The sequence below is a fragment of the Coloeus monedula genome (genome assembly GCF_965178545.1).
Source record: "Coloeus monedula genome assembly, chromosome: 1".
Taxonomy (NCBI): domain Eukaryota; kingdom Metazoa; phylum Chordata; class Aves; order Passeriformes; family Corvidae; genus Coloeus; species Coloeus monedula.
Window position 1 is genome coordinate 92,632,685 of NC_138781.1, and position 18,087 is coordinate 92,650,771.

Genomic DNA, 18,087 nt, shown 5'->3' on the forward strand with positions numbered 1-18,087 from the left:
TCCTTGGTGAAAAATACAGATACATTTTTAGCTTTTCAACACGGAATGAGAATGCACCTAGGAGAGGTTATTCAGCCTTCAGTCCAGAATTTACCTCTCAGGATCTGGGAGATGTGATTCAGTCTGCTCCTAGAACAAGGTTTACAGGTGATTTATACAACTCAGCAGCCTAATTTAAATGGAATGCCACTAGTACCTAAGCTAAGAGAATCAAGAAGGGCACAGGTATGTGCAAATAAGAAATTGTACTCAAGTACTGCAACTATTTGAACTGATGCAATAAATGCTAGGCTATCTGCCTTGCATAAGTGTAGAAGAACATAGTACATGAAAGCCACAAATTCCATAGGAAAACCTGTGATACTTAAGAGGGTAAAACCTTAATGTAGCACCCTTCAAAGCTGATGGAAGCATCATGAAAAGAATTATTGACCACGAGTCAATCTTAAAACCTCCAGGATTGCCTGATGTGGTCAGTGGACTCTTTGTATGCGCACTTGGTTTTGTGGGTTGATTTGCGTGTTTGATTTATACAATGCAAAAATTTGTTCTCTTTCACAAGGGAGAATGCAGAATCTCTTTTTTTGGTTGTGTAGCTTCCACATGAGTTCAGAGCCATCCTTGAAAAGGAGCACGGAAACTCTTACAACACTCTACAATCATAAACAAGTAGGAAAGTGAAAATTTTCAATATGTGAAATATAACCTCAGAAGTGACTTTGTCACATTTTTTCTTAAATCTTTTGAGAAAATAATTTGCTGAGTGACAATGACCAAGTTCATAGGAACTACTCAAAGTCTTTCAAAATTACTGTTGCTTCTTATGGACTTTAGCAGTCTTTCATAGCAAAGGCTGCTGAGTTTCTTCTTCCTCATGTAGATCCTAAAATTCACATTTAATGCTGGTATAAATAAGGCCATAGAATGCATTAGTACAGAGGTTATCATTAAGCTGATGGAAGGTATCACTATAACTGATTCTCCCCCTGGAGATTTCTTAAAAGTATAAGTAAGCAATTCAGCAGAGACAATGCCTCAGAGTACTGAAATTACTGAAAAGAGTTCTTTCTTAGTAACTCAGATCAACAATGAGAACTGTCCTGTATGCTACAGAACATTAAGAAATTGTAACAGCAGATTTGTCAAAAATAAAATGTTTGGTAAAAATTGGAATGATACTAAACTGGCACCCTTTGGAACTCATACTGTTTTCTTTCTTAACATTACAAAGGCAGTGCAATGCCTGTGTCTATATATCCATCTGTAGGACGATCAGGGTTTTGAATCTCTTTGCAAATTTGAAAGAAATAAAGGACTCTAGGACCTGACAATCCTGCAAACTTTGAGAGAGCCACCTCCTCAACTGGAAAAACAAGGTCATAGCACTCCATAAATGAGTTAATTCTAAAAATAGGGATCTGCAAAAGTTAGAAAATTAGAATACTGTTCATACAACTACTTGGTTTTCTGTGATCTAGAAACCAGATCATCTAGCTATGACCTAGTACTAGGTGAAAACATGGAATTACACTCCAGCATGAAACATAACATTTTATCGACTTCCTACTGTTGGACAGCCCTCATGGGTTAACTGCTTCATTTCCAAGAAATACCAGTGCACTTGGTATCAATTTCTGCAGTATCAAAAGAGACATAGGAGTGTGAAAAGCCAGATAACCACCAAAGTCTGAAAATCTATTTGAACTATGTTGACATAATTCAGAAGTTGAAGCTTATCCAAACAGAAGAGAGAATCAGTCTGGCAAATTAAATGCAAAGTTAAACTCTTAAGGGAATACAAAAAACTCATAAAATCACACTACCCATGAACAAAAAGAAACCAGTAAAATACTTCTCCAAAAATCATGAGAAAAAGCAGGTTTCTAGAGAGTCTATAGATCATCAAAGGGTCAAAGAACCCCCCATAATCTCATATCTAGAGAAGATAATGACACAAGACTTTCTTTTTCATTCACTATTAACATGAAATATTTTTAATGTTTCATTACAGAATGTTTTTTTGGGGTGGGGTGGGTGAATCGGCGTGGGATATGGATGAGACAACAGCAGGACATGACACCTTTGTAGTTAATTGCTGATAAATTTAACAACAGAACAAATCAACATAATGGAAGAAATCACTGTGATTGATAATTATCAAAAGAGTCTAAAAGCCCCTAAGATAAAAGTGCAGAACTACTTGAGTAAAATTTCCCACTTCAAAAGTCACACAGGATGGCCAAAATAAAGGCCAATTGCAAAGAATTGGAGAAGGACATTATGATGCTAAGTGACTGGACAATAAACTGGCAACTTAAATTTAATGAAGATAGGACCCAGTTACTGCATATGGGGAGGAATAATCCCAGCTTCATATAGGAAAATTACAGGTTTAAAGAATTACTTCTGGGTAACTAGATCTCAGATAACACCAGGAAACTACCAGCTCTGTAACTAGAATCCAATGAGGAAAATAAAGGATTAGAAGAGACACAACAGGGGTATCTTGAATACCTGAATGGGAAAAGGGTTTTCATCTTTATGTCAGTAATAAGTGGTTGGTATGATGCACTCCAGAAATTGCCCTAACATATTAAACAGAATGTGTACATGACACTAATGGCTAAACATTTCAAAACAAATCTGTTCTGCAAATTCTCTTACCGGATCATTAGCTACATGACAATTTTCCTTTTCAGTGTTTTTACACTTCAGACTGAAGCAGCAAGTTGAAAAAATAGCAGTAAAACATATATTCAAACACCTTTTGAGGCAATTATAAGAAAAGTGCTATTGTAAGGAGAACACATTGCAGAAAGTGAAACCACAACTGTGTAACTATTCAAATGGTTCATATATAGACTGGGACAAAGCTATGGACAGGACTGAACTCGGCCACTCCAACTTGAGCAAATCCTCCCATTCCCATCATAGAGCAAAACATGCTTTCATACAATACTTACTTTGCTGGATTTCTAGAACCCAGAGTCCAATAATGTGATAATATCTTTTTTTCATGAGGTAGTGACTTCTTTGCCTGAAAAAATGTGTGATGCTCTACACAAGATTTCCAAAGATTTTTGCATGCTCTGTAATTTAACATGTTGAAGGCAACAATATGCTCTCTGGATTCATTCTGTAACAGCAGGGAACACCATGTTTCAACACATACAAGTGGATGAAACAGTAAACAAGGTTATAAAACAACAATAAAGTTATTTCAAGCTTAAACATGAAACATACATTGAGGAAAACAAACAAACAAATCAGCATATAGTAGATTTTGAGCTGGAGATGGCCAAAATACCTCAGTGACCATGTGAAATTCCAAACTGCAAAATGTGCATTTTAACGAGTTAACGAAATGTTAATGAAATATTTAAGTCTAGAGTGGTAAAGATTTTGTATATACGAGTTGTCATGTTATACCGATAAACATATTTCCAGGTTTCCAGTCAGATTTTGAGCTCCTAAGACAAACAAAATTCTTTAAAATATTCCATTAAGGGTGCAATGTAAAAAGGCAAAAAGCCCTCATTCTTTGAATTCAAACTCTTAACACAAGGCTTCAATTCAATAACGTTCTTTGAAGCACCACAGTATGCAAAAAGCATATTCTTGATAGTCTTTTAGAAGAAACTGAAGATGTTAACAGTGATCCTTCTTGGGGGAAAGAAAGTAGCTGTGATGGAACAGGAGCTGCTGGTACTGCTGTTTAAATCCACTCCTGCTTGGATGATAACATGAAGCCACAATGAGGAGGATCAGAGGGCAGCAGAATACAAAACTTGTGTGTCTCGGTGGAAACTCTTACAAGTAACCTTAGTGCCAAAGTGCCAGTGAAACACAAGTGCAACACAATTGTGTGACCCATGTTTTTCCCAAGATCTTGTACAAGAGAAAGCTTTGGTTAGTTAATCTAGTTATTGATGGGAAGATAGTGGAATGAGAGCAAAGCAAATAGAAGAAGATAACATGAGACCTTGAGTCAATTGCTATCACAGCACAGCACCTCAGTGAAAAAAAGCAAGTTTTCATCACTCATCTTTTCCAGCTCCTCTAAATTATGACTGATTTTGACATCTCAACATATAATTAGACAGGCAACATTTCGCTTGCTCACAGCAACAGTCCTGTTGGGAAGTAACTACAGACTATAGTCAATCTAGTCTCCTTGTGTTCTTTTTATTTCTAGACAGCATTTTACAAATGCCATGTATCAGAGATCAATCCTGCATTTTGCAAATCACTTCATGGCTAGTTCAGAGAATTTATGGCTTCAGACCCTCTTTTAGAAAACCAGTGAGACTCTCAAGAGAAAAAAAGTTTTGCCTCTTGATTTTAAGTAAGCACTGAAAAACATTTAACTGATTGCAATCTTTCAAGAATGTTTTCCCTATAAGTACTAAAGCATTTAAAAAGTATTTTCTTTTTAAGATGTGGGTTTGTTATTTGAGTCTCTTGCATACTGGAACCAATTCATCTTCTGTCAGTTCACCACACTTGCTTCTAAGTAGTTATGTAAAATAAAGCAGGAAAGCATAGTGAAATCTTAACTCAGAATTTCTTGAAATATATAAAGCATGTATCACAAGGATTTAATGATAAATGCCATGTCTGACATACTCCCCATTGGCTGAACACCACTTGAAGAGTTTTACTACTCCAGCAGACAAATAAAAGGAAGTGTACAGATATTTTTGTTGGCCTGAAGCACTGCTCTTTCAATTGCCACAAAAATTATTTTATCCAAACTTCTCAATTATATTGAAAAGCTGTAGTATAAAGATAAAGAATTAAGTACACCTAATAGTCTCTTTTTAAATTTAGACTGAAAACAGTAAAGAATTTTACTTGTTACATCACATGTGTGCTTTTCTGTTGTCACAGAACCTTCTTAGCAACCTTTAAGTATGCTGGAAGTTTTAACATGGATTTAAGCTAGGAAAAATATTTTGAGAAGTTTCATAAAAATTTATTCAATTTTTAGGCTAACCTTTCAATTCGGTTTTTAACATAATCTTTTGTTAATAAAAATCTACCTCACTAAGAGGCCACCTTGCAAGTCATGCTGTTAAATCTGTGTACTTTTTTGAAGGTGAGGAGAGTTCTAGTGGGATCCAAGGATCTAATGCCCATCATACTTCTCAGCTCAAGTTCTAACAGAATGGCATTTTAATGATTATCAAGAAATAAGAATTAGAGAAATTTGTGGCCATTAAGGTAAAGGGAACAATTTCACATAGCTAAAGTGTCTTGCTGGTTCAGTATAAGGAAGAACTTTTGCATTAGCTGTATGAGTATTCTATTCACAGAAAATATGAAACTATCTACAGCATAGAAAGATATATTTAGTATGCAGCAAATGAAGTTGTTTGTAAGCATTAGATAGGAACATAGAAAATAAAATTCCATTTCTGAAAGGTACAAAATGTTGGCTGTAAACAGCATAGGTCCTATTCCTGCCTTAAATCCTGTACCTTTCATTAAGCCTACATGTCATGAGCTTCTATAGCATCAGACATTCACTGATTCGTCAGTCTTGCTTCCCAGTCCTTATGTAGGTCTTCAGTAGAAACAGAAGAAATACTGCATACTACTAATCAAGTAGCTGATCAACAGACTGAAGCAGTGGGAGGGTAAAAGAGAAGGTGAGTAGCAGGGAAAGAGATAAGGTAAGTTGATTTTTCAGAAAAGGCACATAAGGAAAGAAAAATTGAGTAAAAGAAATAAGGAAAATAAATCAATGAAACATGGCACATCCTAGAGGATTGCAAACTCATGGCCTTTGAGAACTTTCTGTAGATTTTTGTAAAGAATCTACATATGACATATAAAATATAAAAGAAGTGCAAAGGCACTCTCATCATCTTAAGTCAAACCTTGCCTATGAATATACAGTATCGGTTCTGTTTTCCCCACATTCTTTCATCTTCCTTACTTTCAGATTCATTTACCCATTTGCTTCTGTATTTTCAAGCAAAAAAACTGATCAATTCAAAGACTGACACCAACGCAATCATCTGCCCTCACACATCCCTCAAGCATCCCACTCTTCTGGTGAAACCCCTAGGACTCCACTGCCATCTCTCCTACTGCACTGCACCAGCAAGGTTTTCCAAGCAATACCACTGGAGTACTGCACACTTGATGCCCTAAATTTCAAGCAAAGGGGGCTGACAAGGATGGATGCATCCACAGATTTAGGAGCACACCTGGTCTGCTTTTTCATACGTACTGAGAAGGAGTAAAAAGGCCATGCAGCTGCCTTACTTTTCCTACAGTTCTGTAGCTCTTTAAGTGTGACACTGTGTGCATTACTGTCATCTCCATAGGTTATGAAACAAAGAACTATGATCACTTAAGAGCAGGTAAGCTAAAAGAATCAAGAGCCTTGAACTGTCATCATTTATCAAATGTTTAATTGAAAAAATTAAGATTGCTGCTCTCTTCAAAGGTGACACAGGTTTCCGGAGAGAAAAATTCTACTTTTGACAGCAGTCTTTATGTAATGAACACTATGTTTTATATTAAGTCCGCAGATTGTTCTATATTGACACTTTATTCTTCTGTATTCTAAACCACTGTAAGCACACTCGTTTTCAGAGAATCATAGAATGGTTTGGGTTGGAAGGGACCTTAAAGTCATCTCATTCCAAGCCCTATTTTACTAATAATTTTTGGAAAGTTCTGTTACTACGTTTGTTCTCACAGACACATTTGGAAACTGCAGTATGTAAGCCTGCCCTTATTCATATATTTGGAAATATTTTTATATTTTAAAATTACTACTTATCAGTGAATTTTTAATCCTCAAACCCAAGAGAAGTTACTACTTGCAAGTGTTTACACTCATGAGGGAGTAGAATGGTTTATCAACCACTGATTTCTTCATGCAGTGAAATATATATGAACAGACTGTGACATGTCTGCATATAAACAATATATTTAGAAACTTACAGCTAGTAAAAAAACCTTAAGACCCCCCCCTAAGTGTATAAGGATACGCTCTGTGCATGCTTTGTGTGTGTGCAAGCATTAGTGCAGTAACACTGTCTCTAGGTACTAACTTTGAACATGAATCCTGAAGAGTAACATGCATACTTGCAGACACCTCAAATTTCAAAGAACCCACCAAACTGGGAGAAAACAAAGACACACAGAAAAGAAAAAAAGAAGAAAACATTTTCCTTTTGGGTAAAAAAGGCCTCCCTAGAAATCTGTGTTCAGCAGACCTTCTAATCCATGTGGGTCAAGAGGTGGTCTTGTAACACAGCACCTATCAATTTAAGAGCTCATTTACTACCTTCTGAGTCTACCTTAAGAGCCTTTATGAAGTTTAGGTACAAGTTAACACTTATCTTTTACTATGTTCTCAAGTTTTGTCCTCAACTGAATTAAAATATTTATACATCTGCTGATCACTACTTTCTGAGAGGTTTTTTTTCTGTCCTATTAAATAATCTAAGCTCTCTGTAAAAAGATACCTTAATTTATTTTTTTCATATTGTTGCAGCACAATAAGTAATCAGGATTTCCCTCTCCATTGAATAGACTAATATTTCAACTGTTCTGCAAAGAGCACAAAGTAACCAACAGAAGCTAACTCTTGACAGTAGAAAAATTTTACATTAGTTTTATCAACTATCTTCACAGAATTTGCCAACTCCTAAAGCCCTCCATGTTACACATAGCAGGATGTGTGCTATTCCCCTTTTCAACCTCATGTTTTTCAGCTGCAAAGCTCTCTTTTCCTCCAGGAACCTTGTTTTCTTCCTGAGCACTGAGCCCCATAAGCTGAATGGATCTCACATAGTCCCCCTAGACAGGATAAGCAGTTGTTTAGCAGATTCACTGCATTAAGGAACTCTACAGGGCAGGGAAAGCAACAAAGGGAAGAGCAGCAGATGCTGATGAGAAAAGGGAAATATGCTAAGTTAATAATTGGAGAAAGGACGGAGATCGGCATTTACCCAAAGTCTCCAAGGGAGAAGAAACCTCCATGAGAAAGATACAGTCCAACAGACTGAAAGGGGAGGGACTGAGTGTTGGGAAAAAAAAAAAGAAAAAAAAGGGAAAAAGAGAGGGAATGAGCAGACCAGAATAGCAAGACCAAGTTAACAATACAGAGTTTCAAAGACAAGTTACCACAACACAGCCTTTGATCAGCAATTTGTAGGTTACATTCAATATAAAAATATTGAATGTGACCACTTGAGCAAAACAAAATTAGAGGACTACTTACATGTTTTTGCCGTTGTTGTATAAAAAACTTTTTCCTTTTAAAGGAAATTTTTAATATGTTCACCCTAAAAGAAAGAAACAATCCATGAAATACTGAACAATGTTTAGAAGCATAAAACAATGAAAAATAATACTGCATACAGTGAGCCTGAAAGATTATAGCTGTAAAATATTCAATGAATAATATGCAGCCATCTCGTGTGTTGAGTGGCAAATAGATGTCCTCGTTTAATCTTTAAATAGTTCACAGCAGTTGTCTCCCACCAAATCTATTCTTGCAGCAAAAACTTGATGACATCTTCTACACTAAGCTGTACAAATGTTAAATGTGTCAAATTTTGTATAACTTCAGAGTCATATGACAACTGTGACTAAAGGAACAAAATTTAAGACCCTAATGACATGACAAGATTGGTCGTACAACAAATGAAACTTCACAGAGGCTTTGCAGAACTGGTTTAATAATGTGAAAAATATCATGTATTTGTGTTAATAACTAAACAAAACCACTAGATAAAATCATAATTTTAGAAGGATGAAAACTGTAAGAATGAGTGTTAATATATTTTTCACTTCATTAACATTGCTATGTAATTTATGTGGTAATTTTAGAACCGAACACCTCTTTTTATATATACACAGTGTGAATACATATTCTCTAAAGTAAAGATTACAACTGGAATTGGTGCTCAAGCAATTTTCATTTTAATTATATGCTTATCAGTTTTGCTAAATTAAACAAACTTCTACCTACCCACACACCTTCCCACAGCAAAACAAGATTTGTCTAAAATACCTAAATTTCCTCTGCAATAGTTCTACCTTGGTAACTGAAAACTGCATTTTTCAGACAAAAAAAATCTCTGATCTGTGGTCAGCTGGAATCTTATTGATGGCTTAAGGAAAGCTATTTAAGGTCTGATCAAGTCATGTTTGCCTGAAAAAAAATCATGAAAGGGTTTTGTAAGTTTACTGCTAAGAGTCTCATAATATTTTTGTGCACTGATGCTTCACAGGATGTTAGATATCATCACATATGAACTATGCAGAAAGTCCTCTCAGTTCTGGCACAGTTTTTGCATCACTCTCATCAAGCGGGATGGCATAAAATTCATTCCCCATTGCTCATGGGAGATGCACTTGAGTTATAGAGCAACATCCTTCCTGGATACAGGAGAGTATATTTGTGAGTTGCTAACAAGAATATTCATGGCATTACCTATCCCCCCTCCTGCACAAGAGGTGGAAAACTGTGTGTGCCAATTTCAGTAAATGCTTTTCCCCATCAATTACAGAACCACAAAGAAACAGGTATTTCAAGACTATCCCTTGACAAGAAAATGATGTGAAAATTAATGGAAAATGAAAATCATATCCACTGCTCCTATTAGGCCAACTCTTTAAATACTTGAGTCATTTCTCTTGCTACCTCAAAAAACAGTGATCTGTGTTGCTCATCTAAAAGTTCTGGATTCTGAACTCTGTGACAAGTCATATAAATTTTCAGTTGTATTTACTGAGCTGCAACTCATTATATATTAATTCTTTCTTGATTCCTAGTACTACTCTGCCTGACCTAGTACCACTCAAGTTTTGTGCTTCTGGTTCTTTCTTACCACATTTCTTGACTTAGATAAAACTTCAACAAATAAGTTTTTGGAGCTATTCTCAACTTACACAGTTGCTGTCATGGTCTGCTCTTACCCCAACAAGGAGCCAGCAAAAATGCAGGACACAGAAAAATAATCTTGCAGACTTAGTAAAAAACCTCCAACCCAACAAGAAAAGGGGAACCAGCATCCCAAAGTGCCAAAACTCTCTCAATCCCTCTACTCTACACCCTACTTTTTTTTTTTTAATTAAAAAAAAAAAACAACCAAAACTCAGAGAAAACAAAAAAAACACCCACCAAACCAAAAAAGCAAAACCAAAAAAACCCCAAATCCCCCAAAACAAAAACCCAAACCCCATGATTCACTGCATGAGCATTTAATCACTTCAAGCCAAATCAGGGCTTTAAATCTCCTCATTTTGACACTCTCCTAAGTAGAGCACCCCTCTCAATTCCATTAATTCTTCTTAAAGTAGAACTAAACCTATTTAGCTCAGGCATGAAGAACACTTGCTACTCTGATATTTTTATTTAACAATAACTAAAAATCATTTGCAGTGCTACGCCTAAAAATTGAATGAAGAGTCACATCTAGAAAATTCTACAAAAAGATCCAAGCAATTAAGGTGACAAAGGATTTAGACTTAAGTTCTTGAAGATGCCATACCCAAAAATTATTAGAATAAAATGCAGTTACTGTTATAACTGGTAGCTCAGTGGCCCTTCTCTCCCACCAATAAACTGTCCAGTGACTATGCAACATTCACAAATCATTAAATTTCATGGTTTACTTATAAAGCACTCACTTGTAGCATATTAAGAATGATGGATCCTTTGGGTCCCATCTTCCTATCATTCACAAGCATCAAAAAAGATTTGTCACTCCGTGGGCCACAGAATTGTTAATTTCTGATTAAACTGGCAGTCCTGTCCTAGCACTTAGTACTTACAGCTGGTACTTATGACTTGAAGAAAATAAAGTTTCTTTTCCTGTAAATCCTATACTTTGCCACTGAAAGATTCATCAAGAAAGGTTCTGTCCAATTTGCTATGTAAGATAGTTGTTTTCCATGTTTTAACTAGCAATGTATTATGCATTCCTCAAGCAGTTTTTCTCTGAAGTTTTCAAGGCAGTGGAACTGCATACACAAAATAGCATTTTATACCTAACTTTAGTTGCTGCTGATATAGAGAGTATTCATATATTTTTGCCATTAATATTTTACTTGCAAAATCAATTTGGAAATTACCACAGAACAGTTAAGCACCCCTGAGAATAACTCTGCAGAGTGTATAAAATACTGCATTAAATCCAGAGCTATTTTTTAAACCTATCTTGACTTGCACTGCCGCTGACTGATCAGTCAGCTCTTTAGGTAGGTTGCTTTGATTGAAAAGCCTTTTTTTTGCCAAGGCAGAACTCTCTCACTGCCTGTGTTCCTGAAAACTTTTGGTCCCTTTTGACTACTACCATATGGCATAGTTGTATTGTTGTCATCCACAGCAGAGTATTTTACTTAAAATTTTGGAAGGAGTGCTCTGATGGTGTTTGCTGCCACCTTGAGTTCTACCTCGTTAATGGTGAAGTCTGCACAGTTGACAGGAAAAACCACTTGGTACGAATGGTGTTATATAAAAAGCCTAAATAAATACCACTTCAGGCATTACAGAAATATATCCTGCTTTGAGGTCTAAAATAAAAGTGAGAATCCATACTGCAAACACATCTCAAGCAACTCTGCTCTGGTGGCTTTCAGTGTTTGCTTGTTTTGGTGGGGATCAGGGAATGGACACCATTCCCACACAAAGAATTATGATTACCTCATGCACAATGCCAGAAATAAAATACCAAAAAGTTAGTCCCTGTGTAGGTAGCTTTTGCTTTCAAGATAAAAAGAAATTTTTAGAGAGAGAGAGAGAGAGTGTAGGAAAGCTTGGAACAATTACATTAGCTGTCAGCTGAAAATATTACTGCCTAAACTTCATATTTTAGAGTGGGAATTATTTGAACTGAAAAACGTGTGGGTTTTATTTCCCTCAATTTCTTTCTGTAAATGAGAATAGGCTTTTGTGAAAAATGTTTTAGTATCTGTGTTTTATTCCATGGTGCTCTCCAGGAACAAAAGTAGCACAGGAAGTTGTAGACTCCTCCTGTCTTGTCTGCTATAAACTATCTTTCCCTTCCTTAAAAAATTAATATAGTCATAGATTTTAAAATGCCATTGTTCTATGGTTTTCAGGACCAACTATTATCCATTCACACCTCACTTAGGTCAACTAAGCTGGCAGAACAAGACTGGCAGAAGACAGAAAATATGCCTCCAGCTGGCAGTTTTTAAAACCTGCAGCAGTTCAAACAAGCTGAGAGGCTGATGTATGAAAGAGAAGCACTCAAGGCACAAAGATGAAAGATAAAAGTCTTTTATGCTTTAATGTGCATTAGAAATTGAAAAATACAAGTTTTCACTGTGCTGCTGTATGAGAGCATTATTATTGACATACATTTACCTAGGATGATTGCAGTATATCCCAGGGAGTTGAAACGCAACTCACAGCAAAGAAAAAAAAAAAAAAATCCAGAGACTATGCAGTGTAATTTCCCCTAGAATTTTAATTGAAACTGATTTTATTGCTTTTTTTATAGGAAATAGCTGTTTGGTTGGGTTCATAAATGAAAGGATGGAATGAGTCTAGTTAGTATTTAAAGAAAACAGCTAGGGAGATTTTTTCTTTTGTATAACTAAGGGCCAAAAAGCAAGTACAACCCATTGGAATGCATTTTTCTGTCATGATTAAGAACACTATACTATCTTATTAAAAAAGTTATTCAGAAAAATTTTTACAAATTCAACAAAGAACTTATGTATAACATGACAAAACTATAGTGTTATCAAGCACAAAAAACCAAGTTCATACTTCTTTTAAAAAAGAAAGACTGGAAAAAAATTCTTTCTGATCCAATCCAAAAACCTTAAGGAAATGCCCAGACTCTGTATAATTTCTAATTCAGGTTGTAATTTTAAGTATGGTATAACTAATAAAGCCCAAAAGCACTTTTAAAAAAAATTATAGCTTATGTAACTTCTCATGTCATTCACATTAGAGTTCTTCTGCACATTATTTCATTGCAGAGGTTATTTTCTACAGCACTATCATGCATTCTAATGTTTTGTGTATCAGAGAATAATGTAAAGGTCTCTCCTCTGCTGACTCCAAACCTTGTTAATGTTATATACCCATATTTGATGAGATTTTAAAAAGTCTAAATTATATTATCCTACTTCCTGTAAATCTGAACTCCAAATAACTCATTTTACATTTCTACTCCAAGAAGCAAATATCTTCTTGCTGAACGGCATGTTAAAAAGTTCCGACTGTACTTAATTCAGACTGAATTAGCTGCTGGGCTTTAATAGCAATACTGACTGTTTTTGTTTGTTTTTACAGAGACATTATTGGGTATAACTGCAGCAAATCTCTAAGACCACAGGGTCCTCCTAATCATGTACTCATACCTGTATGTAAATTAACTTGATCAAGATTTCACACAGTGCAAGGACTTCAAAAGTCTTAGAGATTTAAAAGCCTAGGCAAGTTTTCATTTTTATCTGAATACAAGGAAATACCACAATCTTCCATAAAGAACACATATAAGTATTGTAGGTTTCTTTGGAATAAATGTGAAAGCAAATGGAAGTAAGATTGTAAAAACTGACATATTTCTTCACAATAAAGGAATTTACCAGGGATAGAAGCTTGTACAGATGAGTTTTCTATATATAGCAATTCCACCAGATGCAATCCCAATCATAAGATCTAGATTATGGAGATCCTGAAAAATAAAAACACTGTAAGAACACAGATGTAGTTTGTGTAATTTACATTTATCTACTAATAAGTTTATTTTCAAGCTTTCTATACTTAAATTGCTACGCTTGAGGAAAAAATTCAGTGACGTTTTTGAGTATTGATTTTCATGCATGTCTTTCCTTTGATGTTATCTATTACATATTCTAAATATTATTTATTCATTAAAACAAGTTTAATGTTCATCCTACTACCCTGGATATTCCTTAGGTCTGTATCAAGAGTAAAATTGCAAGTCTAGCCTTAATCATTTCAGGAAAGAAGTTGAAGTACTTCCCAAGATTAGTCAGGTAAATGTCACAGAATTTTGGGAACTCAACAAAAATTCCCTGATTATAACCATTTTAAAAAGAGAGAGGAAATAATTCCTTACTTTTTCCTAAAAAGTCTTACCAAGAAAGAGTGCACAGGAGGTGATCACAATTTTGCATATGAGAGTATGTTGGAGAAATACACGTGTACATGAATATTTGATATGCTAAATGAAATCCATTATTAACTAAATCAAAAGCTGTGCATTAGCTTAACACATGCAACTGTGAAAAAAAAATCATAAATTTACAATCCTTTCTAGGTATTGAGATACTCAAGAGGAAATACATTCTTCCATATAAACAAACACTGAGTTAAAAAAAACCAAAAAGGCAGGGAGGAGGATGCTGGATGGTCATTTTGAGCCTAAACCCAGACTGATGTTAGAGAAGTTAGAAATCTTGACTTCCCATTTCTTATGATCAATACACACTAATATGTTATTACACAGATTTCTAAACAGAGCTAAATGCATACATAAATCCACATGTAAGTAGAATCCACTGTTCAAAATACCAGGTTTGACTCAAAGGCAGTTTCAGACTGTTTTTTTAAAGGACAGCCAGTGATACCACTCTTTTAAAGCCTTCAGTAGCACAGTTGCTCCTCTAGATGGTACTCTGGGCTCAATTAATAAATAGCTTTCCTCCATGTCCAATCCCAATTTCTTTATATTAATAAAGTGCAGTAAAAACGGAACAGGTAGTACATGCTCTGACAATAGTGTGGAAAGCCTACAATAAATCCTTTAAAAATAGTTTAATAGAAGTGAGATACAGGCACATGAATTAGTGAAGTTCAACCTAATTTGCAAAGCATAATACAGGAATCCAGAATTGTCATCCCTTTATTTTAATGTTTGGGAAGAACACTGAGGTATTCAGGAGATTAACTGCATGTAATTTAGCTTTTTCTGCCATGATATGGCCAACCTAAAGCAGAAAATTGTATTATTAGCACTTGGAACTTATTCCAGGTGCCTGCTTTTAAAAATCAATACTGGGAACTAAAAACAGCTTGAAGAGTAAAGGCTGAAAATCGACATGATTAAGCAGAAATAAAGGATTATCTAAACACTTGATAGGGATTAATTAGCCTAAACTACTCTATTTTCTCCAGAAGCTTTGTCAGAACAAAGTTCATTCCTCACCCTTCACTTCACCAGTCCAAACCACTAATCTCTCATGTTACTTGTTACTATGAATTCTCTTGTGTTAAGACTAAGAAACACAAAACCAAGATGTTGGAATAGCATAAAGAGAGGGTGTCTTATATGAAATATGATACTGATGTGCAGTTATCTCCCTTTCAAACATCTATGCTGTTAAATTGAACAACTGAGAAATAACATGCATGTATTTATAAAAAAAACCAAAAAACAGGTAACATGAAGAATATAATAATAAAAAAGTTGCAAAGATAAAAAATTATCATGCCAGGCACCTAGCTAGTTAAGAACTGATTCACATTTGATTTAATTTACAATTACCATCTTGATTTTTGTAGATATGGAAATAATATTGATTCAACAAATTTCCTAGCTTCAACTCTCTGAGTAAAAATGAAAGATGAGTTAACAGCTGATTAATTATTGAGCAGATGGAATAGTGGTCCAGAGTCAAAAGGAGATTAGGAATTCAAGAAATATCAATATAGTTTTAAGATATTGAATTCACTCTCCTGAGTCTCCTAACACCATTGCATTTTTTAATATTTTAGCAGTTCAGATTTTTCATCAGAAAAAAAGCAGAAGTGTCTGCAGATGAAAACTGAGCTCAGCTCAAAGTTGGATGTTTATCAAGTTGCTAAAAAGAAAGTTCACCTATGTCAAATATTTAACTTTGCATCATAAAACAAAAAAATTAAGGAAACTACATATACATCTGCTCTTCAAGAAACATTACCCAAAAGTATCGAACTCTCAACCACCAGTACAGGAGCACCAGCTTCTTTGGGCCATTAATATAAAAGCCAGGTGTTACCTGGTTCTTCTGCCATACACAATCTAAGAGGAACAAGATCATCAGAATCCACAGAGATAAAGCCTTTCACAGAGACACAGTTTAATTAGCCCCTGATAAATCTGTTCAAGGCACTGGGATGTGACAAAACTGGAAGGATGATCTAAAAGCAGTACTGAGTAGAGAGAGGATATCAGGAGACACTGTAAACATCCCTGCCAAAGCAGGGGCATGACAGAGTAGCCTCTGTGAAGAAGCAGCTTGTAACCTTCACTGCAAATTTCTCACAGGCCTCCAGGAGCAAAACCAACAATACCATGTCTGCTGAGAGGTTTGCCTCATGGCATTCAACCCAAACAATGACTTGTAACTGATGTTTTGGAAGTACAAAACTTCAGAGACAACCAACTACACCCCTACTAACAACTCCCCTTCTCAGCTTCTGGTCATTTACAGCTAGAGGATTTCCTGGTTTAGAAGCTTCTTTTATGTTTAATGGACTCCAGTGACTGCCTAACTGCTCCTGATAGCTATTTCACCTTGGGCATCCATTAAAATAGCAGTAATGCTTACAGTTCAGCTGCAGCCTTACAGACAAAATTCCTGTACTTAAACCTGTCTCTTTCTGGGTAGACTGAAGATCCTTAAATCTTTTATTACCAAAGCAAAAATAAAAAAAAGTAAAAAAAAAATTGTTGGCTATTCACATCCTCCATGCTGTTCACCTGCTACAGAAGGCTTTTCCTTAAAACATTTATGATTGTTATCCTTCTATGTACTTTTCTTTTTCCATTACCCACTTTGAGATAAGGAAGGGAGACAAAGAATGAAGTTCAACATTCAAAGGATATCAAAACTCAGTTTGAAAGGTAGCATGATATTTTCTGGTTTGCTTTCTATTTCCTTCCTAGCAGCTTCTAAATGTACAGACGTCTAATTCAAATTCTGGAAAAGACAGATCACTTCTAACATTTCATCCTTCAAAAAAACTGAATTGCAATAAAGCTATTATTTTGAATTGAAACAGTAGCAAGATGCAGTGAAATTTCATTTTGCTGAAAATGTCTGAATCCAGTCTACCTTCACTACTTGGCACTGGTATGACCACTACTGACATCCTGCATGCAGTTCAGTGGCCTGCAGCTCAGGGAGGATAATGGAAACTGGAAGAGCTTTCAGAAACAGCATCCCATTAATATTAAGAGACTAGACACATAGTGGAAGTCTTAGCACTCAAGCTGGCTTATCAAAATACTAGGCTATAATAGAAGTTAAAAGGCAAACATCCAATCAAGCTAAGTGCATACAGTGAAATCTCAAGTGTAAATGTAAGAGCTTCTTCAATAAAGTAGAAAGGTGACAGATGACCCAATGGACAGACAGTGTACCTATACAAAGTCGGATTTAATAGGATAATTTCCTTTCTTTTCCACTTTTCTCCATTCTTAAAAAAAAGCCTCTACATTTTGAGCTCTACATTTCATGAATATGAATGTAATTACAGTGGCTTCATATAGAAGTATTTTAGGAATCCTAGAAATCCAATGCAACATTCACTTATTTGTGGCAGCATAAAGAAAAACAAGAAGAAAATATCATGCTGAAAGGAAGCAAATTACTCATTCTATTTCTTTCTTATCATTAGAGAAATTTAAGAATTTTTCATTATAACTCTCAGTTTCAGGATTATTAACAAAACTGGGAAAAATGTTAAAACTAGAAGTCATCTTCACCTAGGAAATCAATTACCTGTAGTACACTTCCCTTAGTTTTTACACTACAAGCCTTATGCCAAAACAATTTACTATTGCATAGAAGCACAAATGGTAACTTGCACACTAGGATGCAAATAAAAAGGCATTTTGGGGATTGACTTCAGATGAATAATGTAGTCAAAAAATTAAATAGCAGTAGCCAGAGAAATACTAGGACATGTTTCTTATCAATGCACACCCTGTATCTAAAAGATTTCAAATACATTTTTAGTGGTCATCTCTCAAGCTGTTAAATACTTCTCAGATTTAGCTCGGAATCAGGGAATACAGGAATTTAAACAAAAAGAAATCAAAAACCCTCTATATTCTTAACGTT

The 18,087-nt window shown here is 35.3% G+C and overlaps 1 protein-coding gene across 2 annotated transcripts in view; it reads right to left on the reverse strand.

Moving 5' to 3' along the window:
• Positions 1 to 18,087, reverse strand: part of PTPN3 (protein tyrosine phosphatase non-receptor type 3) — a gene marked incomplete at both ends in the record, with an annotated part of 157,927 nt that overhangs the window by 42,985 nt on the left and 96,855 nt on the right. For both annotated transcript variants that reach the window (XM_082280592.1, XM_082280591.1), the window contains 3 exons: positions 2,964 to 3,136; positions 8,246 to 8,309; positions 13,600 to 13,688. In XM_082280592.1, the coding sequence (XP_082136718.1) occupies positions 2,964 to 3,136; positions 8,246 to 8,309; positions 13,600 to 13,688 (326 nt within the window). The remainder of the gene's footprint in view (positions 1 to 2,963; positions 3,137 to 8,245; positions 8,310 to 13,599; positions 13,689 to 18,087) is intronic.